Source organism: Salminus brasiliensis, chromosome 21 (assembly GCF_030463535.1).
Source record: "Salminus brasiliensis chromosome 21, fSalBra1.hap2, whole genome shotgun sequence".
NCBI classification, from domain to species: domain Eukaryota; kingdom Metazoa; phylum Chordata; class Actinopteri; order Characiformes; family Bryconidae; genus Salminus; species Salminus brasiliensis.
The window spans coordinates 27,548,044-27,574,690 of record NC_132898.1 but is presented as its reverse complement, the minus strand read 5'-3'; the positions used below and the strand labels follow the sequence as shown (position 1 = coordinate 27,574,690).

The 26,647-nt window shown below is 40.4% G+C and overlaps 1 protein-coding gene across 6 annotated transcripts in view; it reads right to left on the bottom strand.

Annotated features, from left to right (window-relative positions):
• The window catches only part of cadpsa (Ca2+-dependent activator protein for secretion a), a 146,264-nt gene that overhangs the window by 67,349 nt on the left and 52,268 nt on the right, over positions 1 to 26,647 (bottom strand). For all 6 annotated transcript variants that reach the window (XM_072666486.1, XM_072666484.1, XM_072666481.1 and 3 more), the window contains exons 4-9: positions 23,864 to 23,944; positions 22,222 to 22,455; positions 19,113 to 19,234; positions 10,776 to 10,887; positions 7,563 to 7,702; positions 3,727 to 3,793 (exon numbers count right to left, since the gene is read on the bottom strand). In XM_072666486.1, coding sequence (XP_072522587.1) covers positions 3,727 to 3,793; positions 7,563 to 7,702; positions 10,776 to 10,887; positions 19,113 to 19,234; positions 22,222 to 22,455; positions 23,864 to 23,944 — 756 coding nt within the window. The remainder of the gene's footprint in view (positions 1 to 3,726; positions 3,794 to 7,562; positions 7,703 to 10,775; positions 10,888 to 19,112; positions 19,235 to 22,221; positions 22,456 to 23,863; positions 23,945 to 26,647) is intronic.

Here is a 26,647-nt window from a genome sequence, read left to right as displayed (position 1 = left end):
ACACAATCAATAACTGGTTTGAAATATCAGTCAAATCTTAACCTTGATCGTTTTGAATTAATTATATGCCAATATTAATCTGTTATTATATTATGCATCCCTAAGAGTCTTTTTTCAAAAACTACTGAGCTTCAACCAAAGCAATCTGTTACTGAACTTAAGATGAGCATCCAAAAGTAGGCTATCAACGCTCTGCTACTCTACTCTACCCCACAGGATGAGACACAGCCAACACCATCACGTCCCACAGTGTGAGTGTGTGCTGTTTCAGGCTCGATTTGTTCAAGGATTCTTCCTCATTGTCCTTTCCGATATCCAATCCAGCACTTTTACCCCAACACACATATAAATCAGCCATAACATTAAAACCATCCGCCTTATATTGTGTAGGCCCCCTGCATGTCGTCAGAACAGCTCTGGACCCTAAGGACCTCTGAAGGTGTCCTGTGTGTAGGTGACATCAAGACGTTAGCAGCAGATCAATGGTGAGGTGGGACCTCCATGGATCACATAATGAGCTTTGGGTGCCCATGACCCTGCTGCTGGTACACCGGTTATTCTTTTCTTGGAGGCCTTTTGGTATGTACTGACCACTGCATACCAGAAATAACCAACAAGACCTGCCTGATGTTTTCATGCTTCCAAGCTTGCACCCATCAACTTCAAGAACTGACTGTTCACTTGCTATAAACATCTCATGGCAGGTTCTACTGTAACAAGATCCTTAAGGTTAAGTCACTTCACCTGACAGTGGTTTTAATGTTGTGGCTGATCGGTGAAGGAAACTATCCTTTCACATTTACAATTTCCATCAGAAGTATGGAAACTATTTGTCTTCTTTTGAAATTTCATTTAATAAAAATATTAATAAGATGTTGTTAATGTTAAGTAGAAATATGTTAATACTTAATAATTAATAAATAATAATAATAATAGGTACTGTATATTTTGCACCACTCAGCCTGCCTTATGTTAATCACAGTTTTTAGTTGGTAGGATGTATAACCTTTTTTGGTGTTATATAGGTTCTATAAAGACATTTTTTAAATACATTCATACATGTATTTCTTGTATTTAAAGAACAAATTAACCAGGCAAAACATTCAAGCATTCTTACATGCAAGAACCTTTGAAGAACCCCCTTTTTAAGACCCCCGTTTTTGAGTTTTGATTATCCAGTAACTGCTATGAAACGGAAATATATTGCTATGTTGTTTGAAGGTAAGGAATTAAAGTATAGGCCCAAATATAGGCTTATTGGTCTGAGTGCTCATGGGTGCTGACATCACAACAGGGGGGGTGAAATGGCATGCTTTGGCTTTATTCCCATTTTTCTCACCTTCTCATCTTCATTAACCATATGTATACACGTATGATGGTTACTATACGCTGTGGCTGGTTATGTAGATGTTTACTATTCTCCACCAGATAAAAAGCATAGTAAAGTATTTGAAGAAATGGGAGAAGAAAGGGTTCCTCAGACAGACAGAGCAGATTATGTCAGAAATACAAAGAAAAAAACACTACAGTGAAGAACCAGCAAGCCTTAAGTGGAATCCTGTGAGTGTACGTAGTTAGATGCCACAAAAGAGTGGAGGAGAGCAGCAGCGACAGATGGAGTATCACACATTTGCCAGAACGCTTCAAGAGACTCGTCATGACAAATCCAGAAGACGGCAAAAAAAGAAGGAAGAAAGCAAACAAATACAGACGTGTGAAACTAAACAAAACCAGCAAAAAAACAAAACAAAAACAAAGCACAGAAAATAAAGGAAAAAATAGAGTGTCTGCAAAAAGCGCATTCTGGCACATTCGCTTATGTACACACACACACACACACACACACACACACACACTCATACTGATGCTCAGAAACACAAACAGGGCATCTCTGAATGTTTTTGCTCGCATGCACATTGACACACGAACACACAGACACACACACAGATAAACAGGGGCAGTCTATTGACTGTAGTTTGTCATTTGCTGAACATGTGGCCCGGAGCATGTGGCAGGCTGTGTTGGCTGCGAGTGTTAGGCCAGGGAGTGCGTACGCTTTGCTCCATCAAAACCAGCCTGTCAACTTCTAGCTCTCGGACATGCTGCAGCAGCCTTCCGCACAGCAGCCCAGTGTACAGCACGGAGGGAATAAAAAAAACAACAAACAACACAGGGACAGAAATAAACTAGCTATAGCCAAGTGTCTGAGGTGCGGTGCCTGCTTTAGCCTGCGGATCTGGACTCCTCTGCTGAATGTGCTTGGAAATAAACGTCAAATTAGTACAAAGCCATTAATTCATATCCATATTTATTTTATTAACAGCAACATGTAGCAATTTCACCCTAATGATCAATTGACTGTAATAGGGAGAATGGCGTCTCTGTCATTGCCACTCCAGGCCGGAACTCTGCTACTGCTACTGAGCTATGTAACTTTGGTGGAGCTTCGCTAGACCTGGGTGTCCAGACGGCAGAGTCGCTCACCGTCTTCAAACGCAGACTAAAGACCCTCCTCTTCTGAGAATACTTGGGCAAATGGCATTAGAGTATTACTGCTATTCGCTTACTGACTTGTGTTTTTCTTGAGTAAATAGCAAAGCACTTTTGTAAGTTGCTCTGGATAAGAGCATCTGCTAAATGCCTTAAATGTAAATGTAAATGTAGACGTCTCGCCAGAACTGTGGAATGCTGCATAACCCGAGTCATATTCATATAAAACCCTATAATATCACTCTACCGCCTCAGCCCACATGCTTCTTTAGCTTCAGATGCTGCTTCTGTGTCTCTCAGCTTGTCAACAAATGCATGTGCACAATAAGTGGCTGTAAGTAAAAATCGATTTACTGAAGTATGACGATGTTGTGTTTTTAAATACTGTATCGATTCTCAAAAACACAGTATTGATTTTTAGTGAATAGTTTGCATGGAAAGACTGGTAGCAGGCAGTGGTTCAGTTTGTGATGTGATGGCAGTTTTGGCAGTGTTGGCAGTTTGAATGCGTCTGGGATCAGGGAATGATCATGCTAATTAGATTTTTTGGCTGAACTACCCCTTTATGCCCAGGTGTGCAGGCCCACAATATATTGCTAATTTAATTTACATCACTTTCATAGACCCTAAAATAGAACCCTGTGGTACTCCACAAAATCTGGTAAACTAAATGGCAGACTAGCTTATTTCAAAGCTTAGCTTTATAAAATAAAAGCAGTGAATGAATTGCCAGCAGATGATAATGATAGTGACCGCCAACCCTTCTTCCCGCAGATGTTAGATCCAACCCTAATCGCTTAAACTCTAATGGCTGCCTTCAGAAGTCCTTGATTGGCTGAATGGGATGTCTTAGACTTGGCTTGGAGTTGAAAACTAAAACCCAGGAAAAGGGCTGGAGACCCCTGGTTTATTTACTGTACTTCAGGGTTTGAAGGCAGTGTTGTCATTTGTTTTACAGGGTGAGAGAGCACTTACAGAGACTGCCAACTTACAAAGCCTGCCAACTTTAAACACGCTCTAAGCACATAGCTCTCACCACATCTACAAATTCAGTCAAAGGTGCGATCAATTGATATAGTTAATTATCCATAAATCAATATGCAGTGCTTTGGGAATTGGACAGCATTGGGGGGGGGGGGGGGGGGGTAAAAGCAGTGCACCTGATCAAATCAAGTCATCACCTTAGTCCATCCAAAAGCATACAGATGTAAGAGTGGGAAGAAAACATGCACATACCTGCACCAAGACAAAGAATCGTTTCTTCCACCTCTTCCACACATTTTTCCCAATGGCCCAAAGGTATCTGCACAAAGACATGAAGCAGATGTTACGATAGGTAGAAGACTTTATGATGATTTCTATAGGACGGAAGAGAATAGCTTGATTTATATATATATATATATATATATATATATATATATATATATATATATATATATATATATATATATATATGTATTGTAACTTTTGATATGTCATATTTGTTAACAAACATAATTGCTAATTGCAGTAGACTGAGGGTGAACTATACAACAAAAGATGCTGACAGATAGACAGTAAGCCTGTGGGTTTTGCAAATGGGTGTTTGCTGCCCTCTGCTGGTGAAAAGAAGGTCAAGCTAATGGGAGTATACTCATTGCTATTGGATCCCTGAGAAACCTCTTAAGGTGCTTTGAGGGACTTTCAAGAAACGATTTTTAGAAGAAAACCTTTAATGCAGCTCCAGCTTCCGGATGATGGAGGTGCTGTAAGGTTATTGGCTCAATGCCATGTGAGTACTTTGAGTACTTGGTGCTTTGCACTTAGCAGTCAAATCAGTTGTCCATGCTCTAGGAACTATACCTCACACATGTAGCCCATGGGTATATGACGTTCTAAATGGATGCTATGAAGTAGCATATCATCCCTGTCACGCAAAAATATTGTATCTCCATTTTTACTGTTTTAATGTGAATAATTGTTTTTTAAATCGTGTCAAAATTGTCATGATGAGCTGACCACATACATACATGTACATGTATCCTTTCATTGAAAGGTTTTGCCTTCTCCTGCACATTTAGGAGATACAAGGTTTTTTCGTGCCTTGATAAGTGCACCAAAGCAGCCGTTTAAATTTCTTTCTATTTTTTAAGGTTTAAATTGATGTGAAATATTATTCTTAATCATCCAAGCCAGTGCATTGCACAGAACTCGTTGCAGATGTGTGCTAGTAAGCTATGCTGCTGCTAAGCTACTATGCTACACTGCTCACTGTGGCTCCAGCTGAACCCACAAAACAGTTCACTAACGGCGCAATCGAATAGCTCCATCGAGAAGCCGAAAGGTAAGCAGAACGGTAGAGTTCACCTAGGTAGCATTGGTATGGTTTCTGGGAAAGGCATTCTACTTTCATGGCCCTGGTTCAATTCATTCAGAAACATCTGAAAGTTGAGGATAACGACATAACCACTGGGGTCTTTATTAACCTATGTAAAGCATTCAGTACAGTCAATTACAACATCCTATTGTACTAATCATCACACAGAAAACTGTGCGAGGAAGAGCTCCTATTCCAGTTTGAAGAACATCGAATGTGGGATCCCTCAAGGGTCAATACTTGGACCTCTATTGTTTTTAATATATGATAATTAGTTGTACTTGGCAGCAAAGATTGTTTTGTAAATCTGTTTGCTGATGAATTTGATAAAGATAAAGACCTGCTAAAGATAGTCATACATTAATGTCCTCTATAAATGTTTATACATGTTATAATAAGCGCTATAATGCAGTTTAGTAGTTTTGTTGTTACCAGTTCAAGAACATGTTGGATTTGGATTGTATTGAAGATTGCTTGTATTCTGAGTTCACTGACTTGCTTTTATTCCATTTCAGAGCCCTGATTATACTAACACCACTAATACAGTGTCATTCTGCTTTAACACTACACTGTTCCTAATGCTCTACAGTGCTCTACTGTTATTATCTTATAACACCTTGTTGAATGAATCCTTATTACACACTGTCACTGACAGCATCACACAATTAACTACAGAACTGCTGATATCTGCCATCTATATGAAAAGTAAGAAGCCTATACATCAGCCATATGGACACACAGACGGTCTTTCCCTCCCCGAATGAAAAGGGAAAAGAACATCTGGGCTCCAAAGTCAAGCACGTCGTTCTTTGCCTGCATCCTGCCATAACTGTGCCAACGTTGTGGTCCCCGCTGGTGTCGTTAAGGGGGGCACTGGCATGTTGCTCTAAATAAACAGGCTCCCGGGGCAGGAACGGTTGCCGTGGCGCGGGGTTGCCAGGAGATGGAGTGAGGCAGTGGTCGGCATGGCGAGGGGATAACGACAAGGCAAGTTTCTGTAAGCCGTGCGGAGCTCGGAGGGCTGCATCGGAAACATATGGAGGAGCGATAGCCAATCAGACTGCAAAGAGAGCTGCAGGCTCGACCCCTGATCAGCCCTGTGGGCCGAATGTGAGAGTGATTGAATGAGATTGTGGGGGAAGGGGGGTCTGTACTGTCTTAGCCTTTCAGAGCTGCCACAGTGGCCACATCAGCATCTATCAGAGTAATCGTTATGATGATAGATAGATGTCCAGTTCAAACTGGAGCATGCTTGTTGCGACACATTGAAAAATGCACCCCTTTGACTTTCGAATATTAAAGGGCCCATATGATGGGGAATCAAACTGCCTTCACATTTTCAAATTTGATGTGGTATGTGGGGAGTACTCAAACTCCCCAGTTCCATATTTATGGAAACTAGGCTGCAAAACATTATTTGATTTTGTGATGTCATAAGGTATCGTGTATTTACATATATCATGCTTTTCAGCCTACAGCACTTCCTGACTCCATACATATGGACACTAAGCTGCGAAACTACTTTTTAAATGGGACACTTCACAGCCTATATCAGCCTATAGCAGTTTAGCTTCGCCCATTCATGATAAACGTTGAAGTTATGAGGACCGTTTAGGCCCTAAATGAGACCCTTCACTCCCTGCATCCATATTTATGGAAACCAAGCTGAAAAAACCCTTTTGAATTAGTTGTTTTTGTGATGTCACAAAATACAATACCTTCAATTACTGTGCATCATCCTATCCCATCATATAGGGTTAAAAAACTCTGTTGAAAAATATGCTGCAGACCTGCTGCGGTATTATCTGACCACTAGATGGAGCCAACAGACAACTAATGTCAATAGAGGCTCTATTCTATACCCATGCCAGACCTGCGGCACACCCTCTTACCACTGCCACCTGCCTAATGACCATGTTATCACCTAAATGGACTCTTAACTATCTGCCACTATTAATATTACCACTATTAACCATCACTACTCTCATTACTCTGACTATCACTGCCATGATTATATAAAATTTTACTACACCATGATTATTATATTACGAATATGCTGCACACCTGAGCAAAACAACAGTTTAGGTGGTTTGGTGACTTTTGTCAATAATTTATCGATTGATAAATTGATTTATTGATTTGATATTCTGCAGAACAGCGAGGTTGTGGAAGTTTCAGAATCCGAAACGACATCGATTGCGACACTTTTATATTAGAGCCAGTTTCATTTTCTGTGCTGTACAGATGCGTTAAAATCTGGCTGACCAATCAAAGCTCCACTGTTGTAACTGCAGACCAAACAAATGAGCACACAAAGGCCTATTAGACAAGCAACACACTAACGTCAACATGCAGAGCTTAAATGATAGGCTGGGGAAAGACAGTCAGTACAAGAACTGAATGTAGCCATTGTTAAGTGTGTCTAGGTGCATCATAGTCTGTTCATGATCACAAAGAACTGCCACTAAAGCTTTACCGCTAACCAGCACTCGTGTGGAGGAGGGAAATTAAAGAGAGCAGAAGCTGACAGGGAGCGAAAGAGTTTCTATCGCAGTTTATAGAGTAAAGGCAGTAAGCAAAATATGTGTCGGACTAGGTGTGAAGGTTCCACTACGTTAAAATCACATACTTTTTTTTTTTTGGCTGATAAAATTGCATACTTGGTGTGAAAAGGCCTTATTTTAATCACACACACATCCACCCACTCTTTACTCACCCGCAGTGCTTCATGTTCTGAGGCTTGTCCATGCGAACTGCTAGTTTGATCCTCAGGTCACTGTCAGGGCAGCCCTTAGACACGGTCATTTTGTGTATCTCAGATTGTTTGGGGCTGTTGGGTGTTGGGTGCAACACAACCTGGACACAGGAACAGAAGATTCAACTTTGGGCGTTGTAACAGTACAAAATAAAAAAAAGCTGTATATATATATACATATATATATATATATACACACATTCGAAAAGGTTTTTTGCAGCACACACATATACATTGCTGCATGCTACAGTGATAGTGAATATATATATATATATATATATATATATATATATATATATATATATATACGTTATACATTACATATATGCAGATATGAATATAGGCAGTATTCAAGCACCATGTGTAATAATAGTTAAACGTATTTATATAGTAATAGTCAGGGCTTGATTTAAGGGGGACACAAAGGAATGTCATCTGCCAAGTCAACAATGAATAATAATAATAATAACAAACACCATCCACCTTGTAAATCTGTTGTATCGCCCCTTTCCAGCCTCTTTGACTTTAACTGTACTATTAAAGCGTATCTTCTCTGTAAACACTTCCCTTCAAAATGAAAATTTCCTATTAAAGCTGAATACAATATCTCTCAGCTAACCTTTTCCAATGTTGGTACTCAGGGAAAAACTCAATTACTGTTATACACAAACAAATATGCATACAATAAAATAAAAATAATTAAAAAAATTAAAACTCAGCACTGCTAGGACAGAAATATCTCTTGAGAATGTCTTCTAGTTTGTCAAACACTAGAGGGCGCTCCTGAGCGAGGCCAAAATGAATGGGTTAAAATGGAGCACTTGAGTAAAATCATAGGTTATGAATGTTTGGTCATTATCGTACCGAAAAATGAGGACTCGCTCATTCCCTCAGCACAGAACACAACAGCTTTACAGCTTCAGTTAGGAGACTAAAAGAGTCTCCTTTGTAACGAGGAGGTCAGTGAGTGCGAATCGCTTTACAGCAGCCACCACAAGCAGCCTGGGAAGTATCAGGTGAGTATACACTGATTTAATCAATCTTTATATCTTTAATATAATAATGCACATGTTTAGCATTGCAAAGGCAGTCACATTAAACATCATCACAGCATTAGCAGTAATGCTATGTTTGCTGTAGAAATATGGAATCATACAGGTAAGATTTATTTTCCTTTTTAGTGAAATACATCATCCTACTTTCCGAAATTAAAGAAAGTTTAACTGTCAATGTTTTGTCACTGTTTTGCTGTCAGTTTGTAGCCGTTTAGTCACCTCCAGTCACCTCCATTCATTGAGGACTCGCTCACAGGCTCCCTCTGGTGTTTTGCGGTCATTTATTTGATAAAACGTGGGAAATAGGAAGTGGTCATGCTCTCCATGGGAACAGAATTCGACAAGGTAGTGAACGATTTCGGACACCTCGTTAATATATATGAGCTCACTCCCGTATGACAGATATCAGATCAGCAATCTGATCGTCGGCCTTCCTCAGACTGAAGCTGGCCGAGACTCTTTAAACCAAATAACGTGATGAATTATGGGAATTCCATTACACTATATATTAAGGTGCATTGTGGGATTGTTACAGGGCACTGAAAATTCGGCAATACACTTTCGGACACCACTGCAAATTGACAGAACCCTAAAGTAGTGAACTTTATAGTGAATAGGCACAGTTTTAGACACCGCTTATAAACTGTTGGCATGTCTTGCTCCTGGGCTCCCCCTACAGACATTATGTGTAATTTGCGCTTTGAGACGCCACTTAAGGACCTTTTTTCCTGCTCACTTCACCAAAGAGACATAGTGTAGTTAACAGTGTGCTGAGCCCAGAATAGGAAAGACAATGATGCTAGTGTACCTATTACAAGTCAGTGAAGCATCGCCATGATTTAGAGGCTGCTATTATAAAAAAATGCTGCATAGAGTTGCTTTAATGTGTATTTAAAATGGCTATCTGCCAAGTTGAACATTTCCCTTTTCTAATTTGTTTACTTAGGAAAGGTGTAAGCAACTGTTAGCGACTATAAACTTGCAGCGGTTAACTAACAAAAGCTAGCTATCTAGCCCCATTGATGAGAGGGTTGAGGGTTCGATACCCGGTTTGGCAAGCTGCCACTGTTGGGCGCCTCGAGCAAGGCCCTTCACCCTCTCTGCTCCCAGAGTGATACAGCAGTGGCTGCCCACTGCTCCGTGCAAGTGCGCTGACAGTCACTGTGATGGGCATGGATGGGTTAAAGGCGGAAGCCAGATTCCAGATTGGCTATCTTGTCTTGTCTTGCTTGCTATCATGTTAAGATTACTGGCATTTTCTAGAATCTGAAGCAAATTCTGACACAGATTAAGTTAGCAATTATCAGTTAATTAGCAACAAAGTGTTAATATTAAATGTTAAAAACAAAGAAAATGAATAGCCAACCGTTAGCTAACATTATGCTAGCTGATGAATCAATATTGTAGTCTAAATTTATACACTGCCTTCTCTTGTTCTATAACTATATATTATCTATATATTAAAATATTTGCATTTTAGTCTTTTCTCATTTAACTGATTCTGTGAAAGACATGAGAGAAATGAGAGGAAGCTCTAGGGCTCAGCATCCTCTAAACAGTCTAAACAGTTTTGCTATCCATCCTCGGTCACTCCCAGTACTCACAGGCCTGAGATTCCATTATCTTTGCCATCACTCTCAAAAACAAAGAAGCAATGGAGTCATTTGTAATGTGAATAAGAGCCTCCATCATCTCCTAATCTCATCAGAGGAAGTGGCAGAGTGACACTGAGGAAAAAGAGAGATGCACAGAGAGTGTATGGAATCCATGCCTGAGCTGTAGCCCTGATCTAGGGTCAGTTTCACCTGCATGAACTCCACAAAATATAACCTGAGTCAGACAATCTGATCTGAGATCAGTAATTTAAGCAGTGCTCCCCTGCCAGGACTGGGTGGGTGATTTAACCCTTTAAAGCCTGGACCACCATCCAGCCAGGAGAGCTTTAGTGAGGCTAGGCTAGGGGTTACACCCTCCGTCTCTAGATGATGCTTGGCAATGGGCATTGTGACTGTGGGCTCAGCAGTTGGTGCTCCATGAAGTAGGCCCGAGTCTGGATACGTTTAGACATATAGTGTATGAGTCATTTACATAAATGTGTGTGTGTGTGTGTGTGTTTTACCCGTCCCAGCTCTTTATCTTCCAGTGCCAGCACTCCAGTGCTTTCTGTAAAAAGCTTCACCTTCACTGCAGGAAGGGGGTGTGTAGTGGTGAAGTCTCCCTGTGTTCCCCAACTAAAGAGAGAGAGAGAGAGTGAGAAGATATTGAAAGGGAGTGAGGACGAGAGAGGGAGGGAAGAATAGAAGGAGAGAAAGATTATTGGAGTAACTGTTAATGGATTTCTTCCTAATTAAGCTCGCTTTGGACTGTGTGTGTGAGTGTGTGTGTGTGTGTGTGTGTGTGTGTGTGTGTGTGTGTGTGTGTGTGTGTGAATGTGTGTGTGTGAGTGTGTCTTCCAGCTACATCTCTGGACGAGAAACCCGAAATAACCCTGCTGAGGCTGAAGGGTTTGACATACAGAACCGTACTCACTTCATGCACAAACTACTGTTCAGAGCTGTGGAGCAATTTGTCAATTAGTACTTATTCATTTAGATAAATATTATTAAGCTTTAATTGATTAAGTTAATTGAGCAGAAAATGTGTTGTATGTCTCATTCTACTTTTAGAAGCTCGGTCACACATTCCCTTGATTCAACAGCCATTTGTAGCCAGAGAGCACAACTGGCCTCACTCTCTCTGGATAAGTAGGATGGCCCTCCCTCTCCCCCATCCCTCAGCACAATGCTAGCCACCGTGAATGCCTGTCAGCTGATGTTACAGAACTGGCAGTTAGGGCTCTCCTCCAAGAGTGCTGAGCTGCTCAATGATGCTGCATTAGTGGCAGCTTGACATAGAAGAAGCACACAGCCTAGCCGTTACCCTCCCAACACTGGTATCATTGGATATGGGGGTGGGGGCTTCTAACTAGTTGAGGATTGGGACTGCATCTGCAACATCTTTTGATCTTTGATGATGTCATCATGCACAAGTAGGCAGGGCAACATGTTATAGTATCCAATAATAATTATTAATAATAGTTAAAAATAGTATAATTTACCTCATGTTTACCTGTTACTCCCACCACCCATCTGCTCTAGAGAGAAAAGCCTGAGCTAGCTCAGTGAACCTCTCCGGGACCCTTCAGAATACATTATGATACTTCTCTAGAAATGTTTTATAGACTTTTCTATACATTGATGGAGTGTGTAAAAGCTGTGTGTGTGCATGTGTGTATAGAGATACAGCAACACACCGACAGCCCCTATGCTCCCCCTATAGGCCTGCAGGTCAGTGGGTGGGCATTTACTAGTGCAGCACGCAAAGGACATGGATGGGCAATTTAGTACTATAGTGAGGGACTGCCAGTGTGTGTTCATGTGTATAAGCATGTATATGACAGTGTGTGTATGTATATACCTATGTGTGTGTATGTGTGTATATATATGTGTATATATATATGTGTGTGTGTATGTGTATGTGTATGTGTGTGTGTGTCCAACACATGTGTGTGATCTCTAGAGATGAAGAGGGCAATCAGCGGTGCACTGGAGATCTGAGCGTGTAGAGACGGGTCACCATAGCAACCACTCTCAGCCCAGTTCCCTGCAGAATGCCTGGGGTGAGCCTGGGGGCACATGGCCTACAGCCTGTGTGTGTTTGTGGGTGCATGTGTGTGTGATGATAGTCTTATTAACAAACCATATATCATATAATCTTTAATATTAAGATATCTCTTTATAAATGTTTCATAATTAATAAATAACAGTAAATAAGTAAGTCAGATTTTCACGAATGTGGTGATACATAGATATTGAGGTTCAATTCAATATAATTTTTTATTCAGACATCAGAAATTGATGTATTTTTTGATATTTAAGTGTTAAGAAGGTTTTTTTCTTCTCCTGGAAAGTTGCCATTTTTGGAGATATGAATTTTTTGCAGCAATGATATAGAGTAAACAACACAGTGATTACTACAGTACTAAGTAAACAACAGCTCTTATTGCAAACTTCAATTCCCAAACAATAGTCCCACCAGTTTTTACTGTAGTTTTAGTCCCTGTAGTTACAGCCTTGATGCGTTGAGTTAACATACCAAACAAAAACAAACAAAAAACATAACCTATAAATTGAGGTTTACATTTTCCCATTATGTTAAATTAAGCAAATAAGCAACAATTATGTATTACAAAAGGCAGAAATGTGTCTCTGTAGAGGTGCAGGATCCGCTTTACATTAAGTGATTATAATAACTGTGTTATTACACATTAATAGTCCAGGCAGTGTATCAGCTGCAGCTTTGACTCATGTATTACACAGGTCCATCCTAACAGCTGTTCCTATAAGTACAGTTACACTATAGTACACACTCGTAAGAGAGAGAGTATGCAAAGGTGCCCAGACTCCTGCCTATGACTGTACATCTTTGGTGGCTGATGGATGTCAACAGAAACACCAAACACAGTACCTGTCCCTCTATTTTCTCTCTCTCTCTCTCTCTCTCTCTCTCTCTCTCTCTCTGTCTGTCTTTCTCTCTCTGCCGCTCTGTCGCTCTGTCATCAGCTGTCTGATGTTTATTTCCCGAGCCTGCTCTCGGCCGATAGTGAATGAAAACAGCTGAAGGAGAGTGCTCTTAAAATAGAAGCAGGAATATGTTAAACAGTCCACTGGGCCGCACACACAGAACCACAGCAAACATTTCCATGCATATCACAGTTGATTCAGATTGTTTATTTTGTGCCGTCGTCTTTTTTATTTCTTTTTTTTCCCCCTCTGTTGATTTGCATTTAGATGAATGGCGGCCCATGAAGATATTTTATGCCACTATTCTCCTTCAGGTGGAGCTAAAGGCAGTTACATCACCAGATGGAACACTTTCTGCCAAAAACATCTATTAATGAATCATTTAATGAATGAATGGAAGAATTATATATCGTGGCTGTCAGGCTGAAACGTCAAACCTCCAAAAAGTCAACTTTACAGGAGAAGGGAAAAAAACTCTCTAGACTTTCAGTGGAAGTCAATGTAAAAAGATTTAATTACAAGTCATTTTGGAGCATTTCTATTGGTCTGTACCTCAGGAAATTGTATTAAAATGTACTTCCAGACACATCTATTATTACTATTTATATATTACTAGATACTAGATTATTACTAGATATTACTATTTAGTATTATTTACTGTAGATGTGCAGCACCCTGTACAGTGTAAACATCCTGTGAGTCTCTTGTTTACTGTTATTTTTTCTGAACCAAATATAGTAAGAGTTTTGATCTCAGTTCCTGTAGAATCCACAGATTTTAAACACATATAATATTTACATTTCCATCTACAAAAGTGCTTTACTGTTTACTGTTTATATAATATCCTTCGCTAGTTTGTAGAGGCTAGAATCTAAAAGAAACCTCTAAGCTACGAAACCACAATACTCTGCACTACGCTTAGCCCAAGCACTCTTGGAAAAGGTGGGTCCTCAGTCTGCCTTTGAAAACAGCGTTCGGACACCCACTCGGTTCGTTCCATACACCACTTCGGTGCCAGGACAGAAAAAAGTCTGGGAGATGGTCTCCCATGGATGTTAAAGGATGGTGGGTCAGGCCGAGCCGTACTTGAAGCTGGAAGGACAGATCGGTTTTTGACCATTGCTCTAAAACATCAAAAATGTAATCAAATCTTGATGTGATGTGAACCTGAAAACGTGTATCGTCATGACTCATTCTTATGGCTTTATGTAGAGGGTTGGTGCTAAAATAAGTGATGCTGTTCACTACAGTATTATTATCTGTATATCGTTGCTGTCAGGGGCTACATTGGCTAAATTGGCTACACTGGCAAACTTTACAGAAGAAAGGCAAAAACTCTTCTTAAGTTAAATGGAAGTCAATGTAAAAGATTTTATTCAAAGTCATTCTGGAGCATTTCTATTGGTCCATTCATCATAAAATTGGAAAACAACATAAACACCAATTACCAGATTCACGTTATATGAAAAAGTGAAAATGACAAAAATAGAGATACAAATGACGATATAAATCAATTAAATATTTCCATTCATTTTTGTCCATTATTTGGCCATATTATTTGATGTTGAAATGATATAGATATTCTAATCAAGCAAATTCCACATAAATTCAGTTCAGTTTGATCTAAATATTATATAAAATGCAGCACTAATAAATGTAGCCTACATGAAAAACAGCCTTACGCACATTTCTTCAGATCCTGATCCCTACAGCACTTTATTAAAGATGAAATATCTCTGGACCTTCTGTTCATCTGGATCATTAAGCCATTAACACCATTCATTAATTTCCCTCTCTAATAATAGCCGCCGTTACAGCTCTACCTCACTAACGAGCTCTGTCGCACTAAGGAAATCTACTCACGTCTGATAAAAGAATCTGACTCATACTACTAGACCACCCTTTTACATTGTGCACCCACCCACACACACAGAGACACAATTCCATACAACTAATGTCCAGGCATGGACTCCATATGACACCACCTTGAAGGCGTTCTGTGGAATCTGGCATCAAGGCATTAGCAGCAGATGCTTCAAGTCCTGTAAGCTGTGGGGTGTGGGGTCACATCAATGAGCCTTGGGCACCCATGTATCTGTCACCAGTCACTTGGTGGCCTTCCATGGAGGTAGGTACTGCATATCGAGAACACCCCACAAGTCCTGTCTGACGTTTTGGAGATGTTCTGACCCAGACATCTAGCCATCACGATTTAGTCTTGGTCAAAGTGTCTCAGATTCTTATGCTTGACTATTTTTCCTGCATCCAACAAATCACCTTCAGGAATTGACTGTTCACTTGCTGCCCAGTATTTAGATCCCACCCCTTGACAGCTGCCATTGAAACCAGATAGTCAGTGTGAAGCACCTCATGGACTGTAGTATGGAGTGGCACATTTGGTGTATGTGTGGGACACTTTCCTTTGATTTATCCATATGCCTCCTATGAGCACTGTCCAGTGCTGAAGGCATCATTTTAAAACCCATTAAAAGCTGAATTTGAATGTGAGAACTACAGTCCGCTTCTGGCTTCAGTCTGCTCAAAGGGTCAAACTCTGAGACTGTGCTTACACAGTTAAACATTAACGCTGTCAGTGATTTATTACGGTAATGTGTTGTTAATGTATTAACTTAGCCAGCACTCTTTCTAAAGCACCAGGCAACAAAAGAAATTACATTGTTTCTTTAAGCTTTACCCAAAGCTCACACTCTGTGGGCTAAGTGAACTCACCGAAATGAAACCCAGAGTAGCCCTAAAGGTCAGAGCACACCAAGCAAACAAACACAAACAAACAGAAATGTCAGACCTGTGTTCGACTGTCGGGAGAGTCTGGAATGTACTCTCTGATTCACCTGGCCTTTAATTCATTTTTTGGACTTTCTACAGACTGTAAACATTAGTGTAAACACTAGTGCAGTGTAGAATAGTATAGTGCACTATGGTATAGAATAGTATACTATAGTATAAAGAAGTGTAGTGTAGTGTAATGTAATATAGTATAGTATAGTATAGAGTAGTACAGTAAAGTTTAGAGTAGATCAGTGTAGTATAGTATAGTATAGAGTAGTGTACAGGGTAGAGCAGTGTAGTATAGTATAGTATAGTATAGAGTAGTACAGTAAGGTTTAGAGTAGAGCAGTGTAGTATAGTATAGTATAGAGTAGTGTACAGGGTAGAGCAGTGTAGTATAGTATAGTAGTGTGTAGAGTCGAGTAGTGTAGTATAGTATAGTAGTGTGTAGAGTGGATCAATGTAGTATAGTATAGTATAGTAGTGTGTAGAGTAGAGCAGTGTAGCATAGTATAGTATAGAGTAGTGTACAGGGTAGAGCAGTGTAGTATAGTGTAGTAGTGTATAGAGTAGAGCAGTGTAGTATAGTATAGTATAGTAGTGTGTAGAGTCGTGTAGTATAGTATAGTAGTGTGTAGAGTAGAGCAGTGTAGTATAGTATAGTATAGTATAGTAGAGTAGTGTATAGAGTAGAGCAGTGTAGTATAGTATAGTATAGTAGTGTATAGAGTAGAGCAGTGTTGTATAGTATAGTATATTATAGTAGTGTGTAGAGTAGAGCAGTGTAGTATAGTATAGTATAGTATAGTAGTGTGTAGAGTAGAGCAGTGTAGTATAGTATAGTATATTATAGTAGTGTGTAGAGTAGAGCAGTGTAGTATAGTATAGAAGAGTAGTGTATAGAGTAGAGCAGTGTTGTATAGTATAGTATATTATAGTAGTGTGTAGAGTAGAGCAGTGTAGTATAGTATAGAAGAGTAGTGTATAGAGTAGAGCAGTGTAGTATAGTATAGTATAGTAGTGTATAGAGTAGAGCAGTGTAGTATAGTATAGTATAGTAGTGTATAGAGTAGAGCAGTGTTGTATAGTATAGTATATTATAGTAGTGTGTAGAGTAGAGCAGTGTAGTATAGTATAGTATAGTATAGTATAGTAGTGTGTAGAGTAGAGCAGTGTAGTATAGTATAGTATATTATAGTAGTGTGTAGAATAGAGCAGTGTTGTATAGTATATTATAGTAGTGTGTAGAGTTGAGCAGTGTAGTATAGTATAGTATAGTATAGTAGTGTGTAGAGTTGAGCAGTGTAGTATAGTATAGTATAGTAGTGTATAGAGTAAAGCAGTGTAGTATAGTATAGTATAGTATAGTATAGTATAGTAGTATAGTACACACACACACACACACACTCTTTGATTAAGTTGATGTTGAGATGCTCATCAGGTGTGTAATCTGATGTGTGTGTGTGTGTGTTGAGTAATGAGATCAGTGCTTGTTTTCTGTTTTCTGTAAGGGGTCTCCTGACCATGCTTACATGAGCAACCTTATTGCATCATCAACAAGAACACACAAGACACACACACACACAGGAATTCAGGAATTTAAGGTCAAGCTGTAGAATGTAGTGAAGAAACACTTTAATCGTACAGCTTACTGCTCACATAATAAGCTTTCACAATAACACACACACACACACACACACACACACACACTTAATAAAGCTCTCTTCCTACAGCTTCCTGGTCTTACACCAGTGAAAGGTCGTGTAATGGAACTGGACAGGACCGAAGATCAGATTCTTACACTCTTACAAGAAATGAATGGTGCTCTTGGGGAAACGGGCCTGTACACACAGTAACAAGCACCTGCAGTCAGAGCTGTGGGAACCGCTCGCAGGGCGTCTGTGTAATACTGTTACTTTAATCAATCACACAGTGGAATGAATTATTCAGTGCGAGACTCCATGACATCCAGGCTAAGGAAAATACGGGGCGAGAAACCAAAGGAGCCACACACTCAACAGGAGTGAATCAACAGGAGAGCCAAATTTACCACAGATCACTAAAAGAGCTGCCCATTCAGGAAACCTGTCTACTGATTTAACGTCCCACAACATACAGTGCATCCACAAAATGCAGCCAGTACAAAGAAATCCACGCAAACCCTCTAGTGATAATGAAGGCTACTAAAGTTGCGTTGTCTTTCCGTAGTGGTCATGTTAGGAATTTCAGGTCTAGCATGGGTGTAGCAATGTGCATATTTTGACTCATTAAAGAGCAGATCCACCCTTAATATCAGCAGGTCTCTCGCCCTCTCAGCAAATTGGAAAAATGCACCTTAAGGGGGCGATAACACGCATATAGCAGGCGAGCTTAGTGAGGCATGGGAAGGGGCACATTTTTCAACATTTTAAAGAACTGCATTTTCAACCACTTGGAGGCACATTAGCCAGGGTTTGAAACAGCAAAAGTGAAAATCCCACTGAATTTCATCCTGGAAAAATCTATCTTACAGAATTGTAGTTCCTGAAATGAACATGACACTGACTGCAGAATAACGATTCCAGAGGCCTGTGATGATTGGTTGGTGAAAAATGGCCCTGATAATGACTGTCCGCATATCAAAACTAATGAATTTCAGACAGAAACTCAACAAAAATTAGGAATTTCACATTTGTTGGTATAGTATAGTATACTTTAGTATAAGGAAGTGTAGTGTAGGGGGGTTTACACTCAGGAGTTAAATGCTTCTCTGGTTAGTCAAACTGAGATCCGAAACTGGTGTCTGGGTTGTACTGGGATGGGTTATGGTTGTGGAATGCGACTCAGACCACCTCCTGGAGTGGTTCGAGTGTGGGGATTTGTATCTGGTTTAAATGCATCATTTGTATGTTGTTTAGCCCTATCCAGATATAATATAATTGCTACTCAAGATGGATGAAGTGACCAGGTGTAAACAGGGTCTAAAAGTGTAGCTATCCGGCTGGGCTAATGTATTAAGTCGCACTGTTTACCCACTGTTCCAGTCGTTTGACAATGTGGAACTGCTTCAGTTCTACAGCATGACGTACCTTTACATAGCCATAAAGTTAGCTGGTGTGACTCACGTTGGTTTGGAGGCCTCGGCCTGGTCGGTTTGTAGTTTCTGGCCCCCCTCCACCTCCATGGTGCAATACACGATCCGATTGGGCGCCAGTGACTTCAGACCCTGCACCTCCATGATCACAACCTGAGAACAGAAAGGAAAAAAGCACAGAAGAAATAGAATGAAAAAGATGAAGCTAAAGCAGTGGTTCAGCTAAAATGTATACAAATGTAGTGATCCCAACGTTGAAGATCAGCGCTTACATTTGTCAAATGTCTAAATTTGTCAAAATGCTTACATTTGTACATTTTTATTGTTAACAGTGTGTCATACAGGGTCAGAAACCATAAAAGGGTCCATTTGAGATTAGTTAAGAACTTACGACAGCTTTAGGTAAAGTGCTATGATTGAGCAATGCAGTTTGCCCAATGCTAACTGGTGGCTATTAGGTTCCAAGCCTATGAAAGCCTATTGTTAGCCTTGTAGCTGCAGTGCAAAACTAAAGAAAGAGGCTTTGTGGCTTCATCGCTTTAAATGAACAAAGTCAGACAGAGTCTGAGTCCCAAGAACAAGCTTGAATCTGAGTTTAAGAAGATTAGTTTTTTGCTAAGGCCTTCTAAGAGCCCACTCAGCCTTCATGTGATAAATGCAGCGGGTGGGTCAACCATCATTCTGCGCAGTCATATTAAAGCAAGCGGCTCACAAATCACCACTGCAGATGCACAGGGGAGGGGGGGGGGGTAATGCACTCAATGATGCTGTCACCACAAAGCTATCGGGGTAGATGTAGGAGCCGTCCATACGGGGCATTCATTACGCTGCCCTACTGCTGTGAGCGTGCGGTTAGGGCCGTCCCAGCGGCCCCAGTGTGTTAAGGGCCGAGATAAGAGGGAAAATGTACGGGGTGTTGAATTGCAGCCTGTCTGGGCTGGATTGAACGGATGTTTTTTGTTCTGTTCTGCACACACAGACACACAAACCCTTGTTTTTCTACCTTATTAGGATCTAGGGTCATACCTATGTCTTCTCTGTATCATATATGTGTAATAATATAGTATTTATATGTAATAATAGTGAAAAATGCCCCCAATGGGGTGCAAAAGTTGAGGTGCATCCTTCTTATGTCTCAGTGACAAAATTACACTAGTAACACCCAACCAACCACAAGGGGGACCACAGCAACCACTTGGCAACACGTTACAACACAGCTGAAATACCACAATAATGGCCTAGAAACTGCTAATCAACACAAACAGCAGAGCAAACGTTTAGCGACACCATAACAACCACCTGGGATACTATAGCATATACCATAGTTACTACATAACAACATGTTACATGTGATCAGGTAGCAACTACCTAGCAACACCATAGCAACTATACTTTACTATAGCAAATGCCTAGCAATCACCTAACAACACCCTTGCAACCACTTTGCTATCATGGACCATGCCATTAAACACTGGTTGGTGAACTCTGAAGTTCGAGGTGGCTTCATGGTGAACCCTGGCCATGGAGAAAAATGAAAGAGGTAGGGTGGAGGTGGGTGCGGAGTTGTTTTTCACACAGGTGAAGTGAGAAGCGGAGGGTATATACAGCGCTGAGGAGTAAGAGTTCAGGGCGTGGTCCATCACCCAAAATTGTCATAACTCAACTAAGCAACTACATAGCAACCACATACCACTGAGCAACCTTATCCTAGCAACGGCATCCCTGGACTGACATGGGTGGAACGTGGGCTAGGTGGGTTTCAGTAGGTTTGTACTTTGGCGAACCAAAGTCTTTATTGTGGCCCATCAAGGCCACATGTGCAGTGTACAACCCAGATGGGACCCATTGTTTAACTCCTCCTGGTCCCATCACTGACCCTGGGGGGCATCCATTGGGCTTCCCATGTAGGCCTTACATGGGCATGTGTGCTGGGACAGTAACCACCAGGGAAGACCATAGACAGCATATGCACTTGTCATCCCATAGCAACCACTTATCAAACCCTAGTGACCAAGTAGCAACAGCCTAGCAACCGCCTTGAATCTAGTGATAGAAAATGTGATAAACTGACCCCAAATATCCCAGGAATGCAGTCATCCATATGAAACCTCAGAGTTAATTAGACCAAAGCCTGTAAATATAAAATATCATTTTCTGTTTTCCAACAAACTTATTATATTTCCTGAAAACATACCAAAACAAGTGCACACACACACACACACACACACACCTACACACACCCTGGTGATCGGTGCTTACGACTGCAAAGGTTGCTCTGTCCTCTCTCGCCAGCCTGAATGTGATAAACACAAGGTGACGGGTTCTAAATTCCCTTCGAAATGAAATCCAAATGAAATGTGCCACAGATGCAGAAAAACATGTTTTTTTGTGATTTGTAATATTAAATGCAAGCGTGCAATTGAACAGGATGTTCAGAGTGAACAGCTTGTAAATCTAATTCTCCCAAATCCTCAATCTACTTGATGAAGAGCGACAGGTGCATCACACAGACATAGCACCATTACATCATTACATTGTTTGTAAGCAATTATTACATCCTTGTTTTTTTAGCAATTCATCAGCCACAAAATCACTGCTCCGATATATAGAGAGGCTTAAAGGCTAAACCACAAATTGCTGCAGGAAGCAGGGCAGGCAAGTTTACAGTAATGCACTAAAAGGCCACACCCTACACTACAAAACCACCTCCTACGACAGTGGTGGGCAATTCCGGTCCTGGAGGGCCAGAGTCCTGCATAGCTTTTGTTTTTTCAGCTGTTAATTGCCAGGTTTAGTAGGTCTGTTAGAGCAGGAAAATCAGCAAACTGCGCAGGATTGAGGCCCCCGTTACCAACCCCTTGTCCTGCAATACCCCCTATTCATCAGCCACTCCTTCAGTTCAACCACAGCTACTCCGTCAGAGATTGTACTGACATTAACTTCATTTACTCCACTCAAAAAAACAAACAAAAGGTTTAGCTGCTTCCCTATATTTAAGGAAATTATGCTCATTTAATTGATGGGCCATCAGATTTGACCATCGTTTTAAGGTCACTGCGAATAAATCTGGTCAAGCATTTTCAAAACTGATTAAGTTGGCCTGACCTTCTTGAAAGCTGTATGGAGAGCATGATCAGTACCTCGAGAGTGAAGGAGAGGACCACGTCAGACTTGGAGAGCTGGTTCTCGTCCTCCTGGCCCATGTCGATGATGGAGGTGTTGTGTCCTCTCTTCAGTTTCTGCAGTTTAAACTCGCCTCCCTTGGACACGGGCATGCTCTCCAGGTTGGCCATGAGCAGATTCACTGAAGACTTCAGCTCCTCGATGTACATGGCCTCCATATCTTTTGACATAAACTTTGGGAATTTTCCGGCCTGGAAGTCAAGAACAATATTGTTAATAATTATTTTCATAATCCATTTTTGTTTGCAATAATAACTGTAATAATGGCATGTGGACACCTTGTTTTTTTTATAAGGCCATGGTTGCTACGCAGCTTCTCAGTCACTATTGAATCATCTGCAGCTCTGGTCATCATTGTGGATACGTCTAGTTTGCTACAACTTGCTACTAATTGTTTGAAATCTGTAAGCATCACATTTGTTCGTTTACATGCATATAGCTAATCACAGTACTGGAAATATACACTATATGTCCAAATGTTTGTGGACACCCCTTCTAATTAATGCATTCAGCTATAGGACTCTCTGGAGCAGATAAACCTGAAGCAATTGACACCATGTCTCCTAATGCCAGACTTGGGCTAGAGAGGTACAAAGCACTGAGCTGTGGAGCAGTGGAAGGACTGTGTTCTCCGGAATGAGGGTTGGTGCTCCATCCCATACTTTTGAGAAGAGGTGGGGGTAGTGATCATCCAACATCCTGACTTTAATAACGCTCTTGTCGCTGACCCTTTTGTACAAAGGCCTTAACATGGTTGGTGTCACACACTTAAAAAAGGGTGCTACAAAGGGTTCTTTGAGTGACGCCTTAGACAAACCATTTTTGGTTCCACAAAGAACCATTTAGTATATGTATATGTGTGTAGAACCATTGAATGGTTTAAAGAAGTCAGTTTAAAGGTTCTTCACATCAAATGCTAGTATGGATCAGGCTTTGAGAAGGAACGGGAGGGTGGACTTGGAGCCTGGGTTGGCTTTCCTGTGGTCTGCGTATAAAGTCGTACTGATGGAGGTAAAGAAGGAGACGGGGATGGAGGTGAGTGTGACGTTTGTTCTAATTGGACTGAGAAGTGGGGTTGTATAATATATATAAGAGGCTTGTGTTCGGGACATGGTCCTTCTCTCACATTTCCACCTATAGATCCCTACAGTGGTTCTTCTATGGCATCGTTTAAACAACTCTTTGTAGTTGTAGTTGAGTACAAATTTGATCTGCAAAAATAGTCCTGAGTTTTCCTCTTAATTTTTTTTTTTTTTCATAACTTTTCATGATTTTGGAAGGTTCTGTCACTTATTTCGAGGTTTCAATAACTTTCAGGACCTTCGGACCACCACTATGCTCTGTAAATCATCTGCAGTGTTTTTCTGTTTCTCAGTAGAAGAGTTTTCTTTATAATGACGATGCAGTTCTGCTTTCTGTAAGAAATCATCTTCAGCCATGTATACCTTTACCTGTTCTTCCTCCCGGATGTCACTGCATTATTGAACATGTTTTATTTTTGTAAAGATCCGCTTCAGGTTCAGACAGACTCACAGAACCCCCCCAGCTCGACCTTCCGGGCATTCTTCAAATCTGATTGTTTCAGGCCGGAGTACTTACTTTAGCAATCTGATCAGCCATCTGAAGGCGTCCGTCTAGCTCTCGTCTGATCTGTGCAGCCTGTTCATCTGGGTTGTCCAACTAAAGGGAAAAAAGAACAACTGGGTTTAGCAATTTCAGCTCAGTTTATATTAAATCTGTGTATAAAATCTCTGGATCTTTCTCAAAGCCCACAGCGAGAAAGCTAATTGGAACCAGTTAGCATACTTTAACTAGCATAATAGTTCCTCCTTAGGCCTAGATTCCTCCTAACTAGCAATCAGGTTCCCGCTTTTCTTTACAACCTGTTATTTATTATAGTGTACCATCGCTGTTTTATGCGTTTTAATTTTGCAGTGAGGCACAGAACGCTAGCTACCTTTTGAAACACAGCATTAGCCTGCTTCACTGTTTTTGTAGGCTGGAGAAATTTTGCTACGTTCTACTGTAGATAACGATTGACCTTGGTACTAAAAGGTTGACTCTTCTAGATTAAAAAAACAAACAAGAAAATTTGAAAATGAATCCACATGAGACAGAATGATAGCATGTTTCAGCAGCAACATGTAAACAATAGCATTAGCCTGTTCCACTGTTTTTGCAGACTGGGAGACATTTTGCTAAGCTTTGCTACTTCCTATTGTAGGCCACGTTGTATCTAGGCACTAAAATGTTGACTATTGTAGAGAAAGTGAAATATTGTGGAAAAACAATGCTAAAATAAGAAATTAATTCATTTATAATATCTAATGTAGGACCTACTGCTACTACTACAACAGGTAGGATGCTGGCTTATTAGCCTTTAGCCACTGTGGTGTAGTCTGCTGTTCCTTCCTAGCAGTTAGGTAGCCACTTTTTATCCGTATTGTGTATTCTCGAAATTTCACACCAAAAGTGAGGCCGAGAACGGTAGCTTTTTTCAGCAGCAACATGTTGGTGTTAACTGGAGGAACTGAGCTGAGCTGTGGTACGTCTTAAAGTGGGCCTAGCTACTGAGATGGCTGGCCCTACTAAAGAAAACATTAGTTTACTGTGGAAAAAGCAACAAGAAATTTGCTTTTCAGTCAGTCACTCAACACATCTAGTGCTAGTACTGTAAAGGGTCGGACTCTGGTTAATTAGCCCTCAGCCATCGTAGTACTGTCAGCTGTTTCAGTAGGTTAACCCAACTACAGGGCTTCTGTAGGAAGTGATGGGGCTATTCTCTGGTGATGGAAGATTGTAATAACACTTCCGGCCTGCCAGCATGACATGGGCTTTTTAAGGGGTTAACTAAGGTCAGGGTTAAAAGTGAGGTCAGTAATCATGTGCTGTGTTTTATAAAATTTCATGTTTCTCTCTGGATATGGAAGCTACAACAAACCAGGCTAGTTGGCAAGTCGGCAGCTGTCTCACTACAGTGTCTGGAAGTCTGGATTGACTCTCGGCCAACGACTCTAAGAGCCGAAAATGCTTGGAGTCGACTCTTTCATGCTGTCAGCTCCATTTTTTCATCATAATTGGCTCGAGGGACATTTTGATGGTAGCATGTGCAATGCAGGAGTTTGAAGAGCATGAATTTGGTTTAATTACCAGGCTTTATGCCACGGCAATGCTGCTTGCCAATGCTGCCGATCCTGTAGCCTGCTCGAGCTCAAGATGCCTTCAGCAGTGCCTCATTACATGAAATAATACATGAAATCTGATGGTAACGTCAAACAATAGTCATTTGTAATCATGTCCTGATACCTAATAGGACTTGGTACTATCATAAATGTCCATCATATCTCTAATATCTGTAACAACTAAAACAATTGGTTAGCAGTTTTTAAGATGGGTTAGTCTTTTAACTTAAATTAAAGAAATAGTTGGTTGAAATGTAATTCACATAATTTATTCAATTTAAATAATTTATAAATCATGTGAACTTCATAGATCCCCTTGGAGATGCTAGGCTAGCTTTCTCATCTTCATAATTAAAATAACTTATCCCTTTATAAATCATGTGAACTTCAGATATCCACTTATATCTGAAGTTTGCTTTAGTTTAGAACAGGGGATGCTAGGCTAACATTGATAACAAACACTGAAATTAGATTGTCACCAATTTTACCTTCGTAAATACACGCTCAAAAACTATAAAAACTATAAAAATACAAAGAAACTTCTCTGAACAGCTTAATGGTGGGAAAGTAATTTTGACTAACCGGAACTACTTTTACTTGAGCATAATATTATATCATTCCACACAGACAGCATGGGATAGTACTAGGAAGTGAGACGTTATGGAGATAAAAATATAGTTCTAATTTTAGCCTAAAATGTTTCTTTATTTATTTCTATTCATGTGATTAAAAAAAAAAAACATTGTGTATTTACCTTTTTGAAAATATTATGACGCACATAAAGTAAAATGTGGGCGTGCAAAACTGTAACCAACCAGGCCCCTGTCTAAAATGAAAGTTTGGCAATGCCACTGACCATGCAAGATCCATTATCTCAAGCTTGCAAAAGTGGTCTAACAACTAGCTGCTAGTGACATGTTCCCACACAAATCTGTCCTCGCAGTATAATGTGATGAGCCTCAATCGATCACATTTCCATTAGGAAGCTATCAAGGCTTCAACCACCTGAAAATAAAATCAATATGTTAACACGTCTCAATTAATCTCCGCATTTGGGATTAGATCCTGACCGATCACTGCATCGAAGCCAGAGAGTGGGGAGAATTGTGAGACCCAAAGGTCCTGTCTGTCCAGACGCAGACTGAGGCTTGTACTAGACTAAAATGGATTTTCCATCAAGAAAACACACTTAAAAAAAACA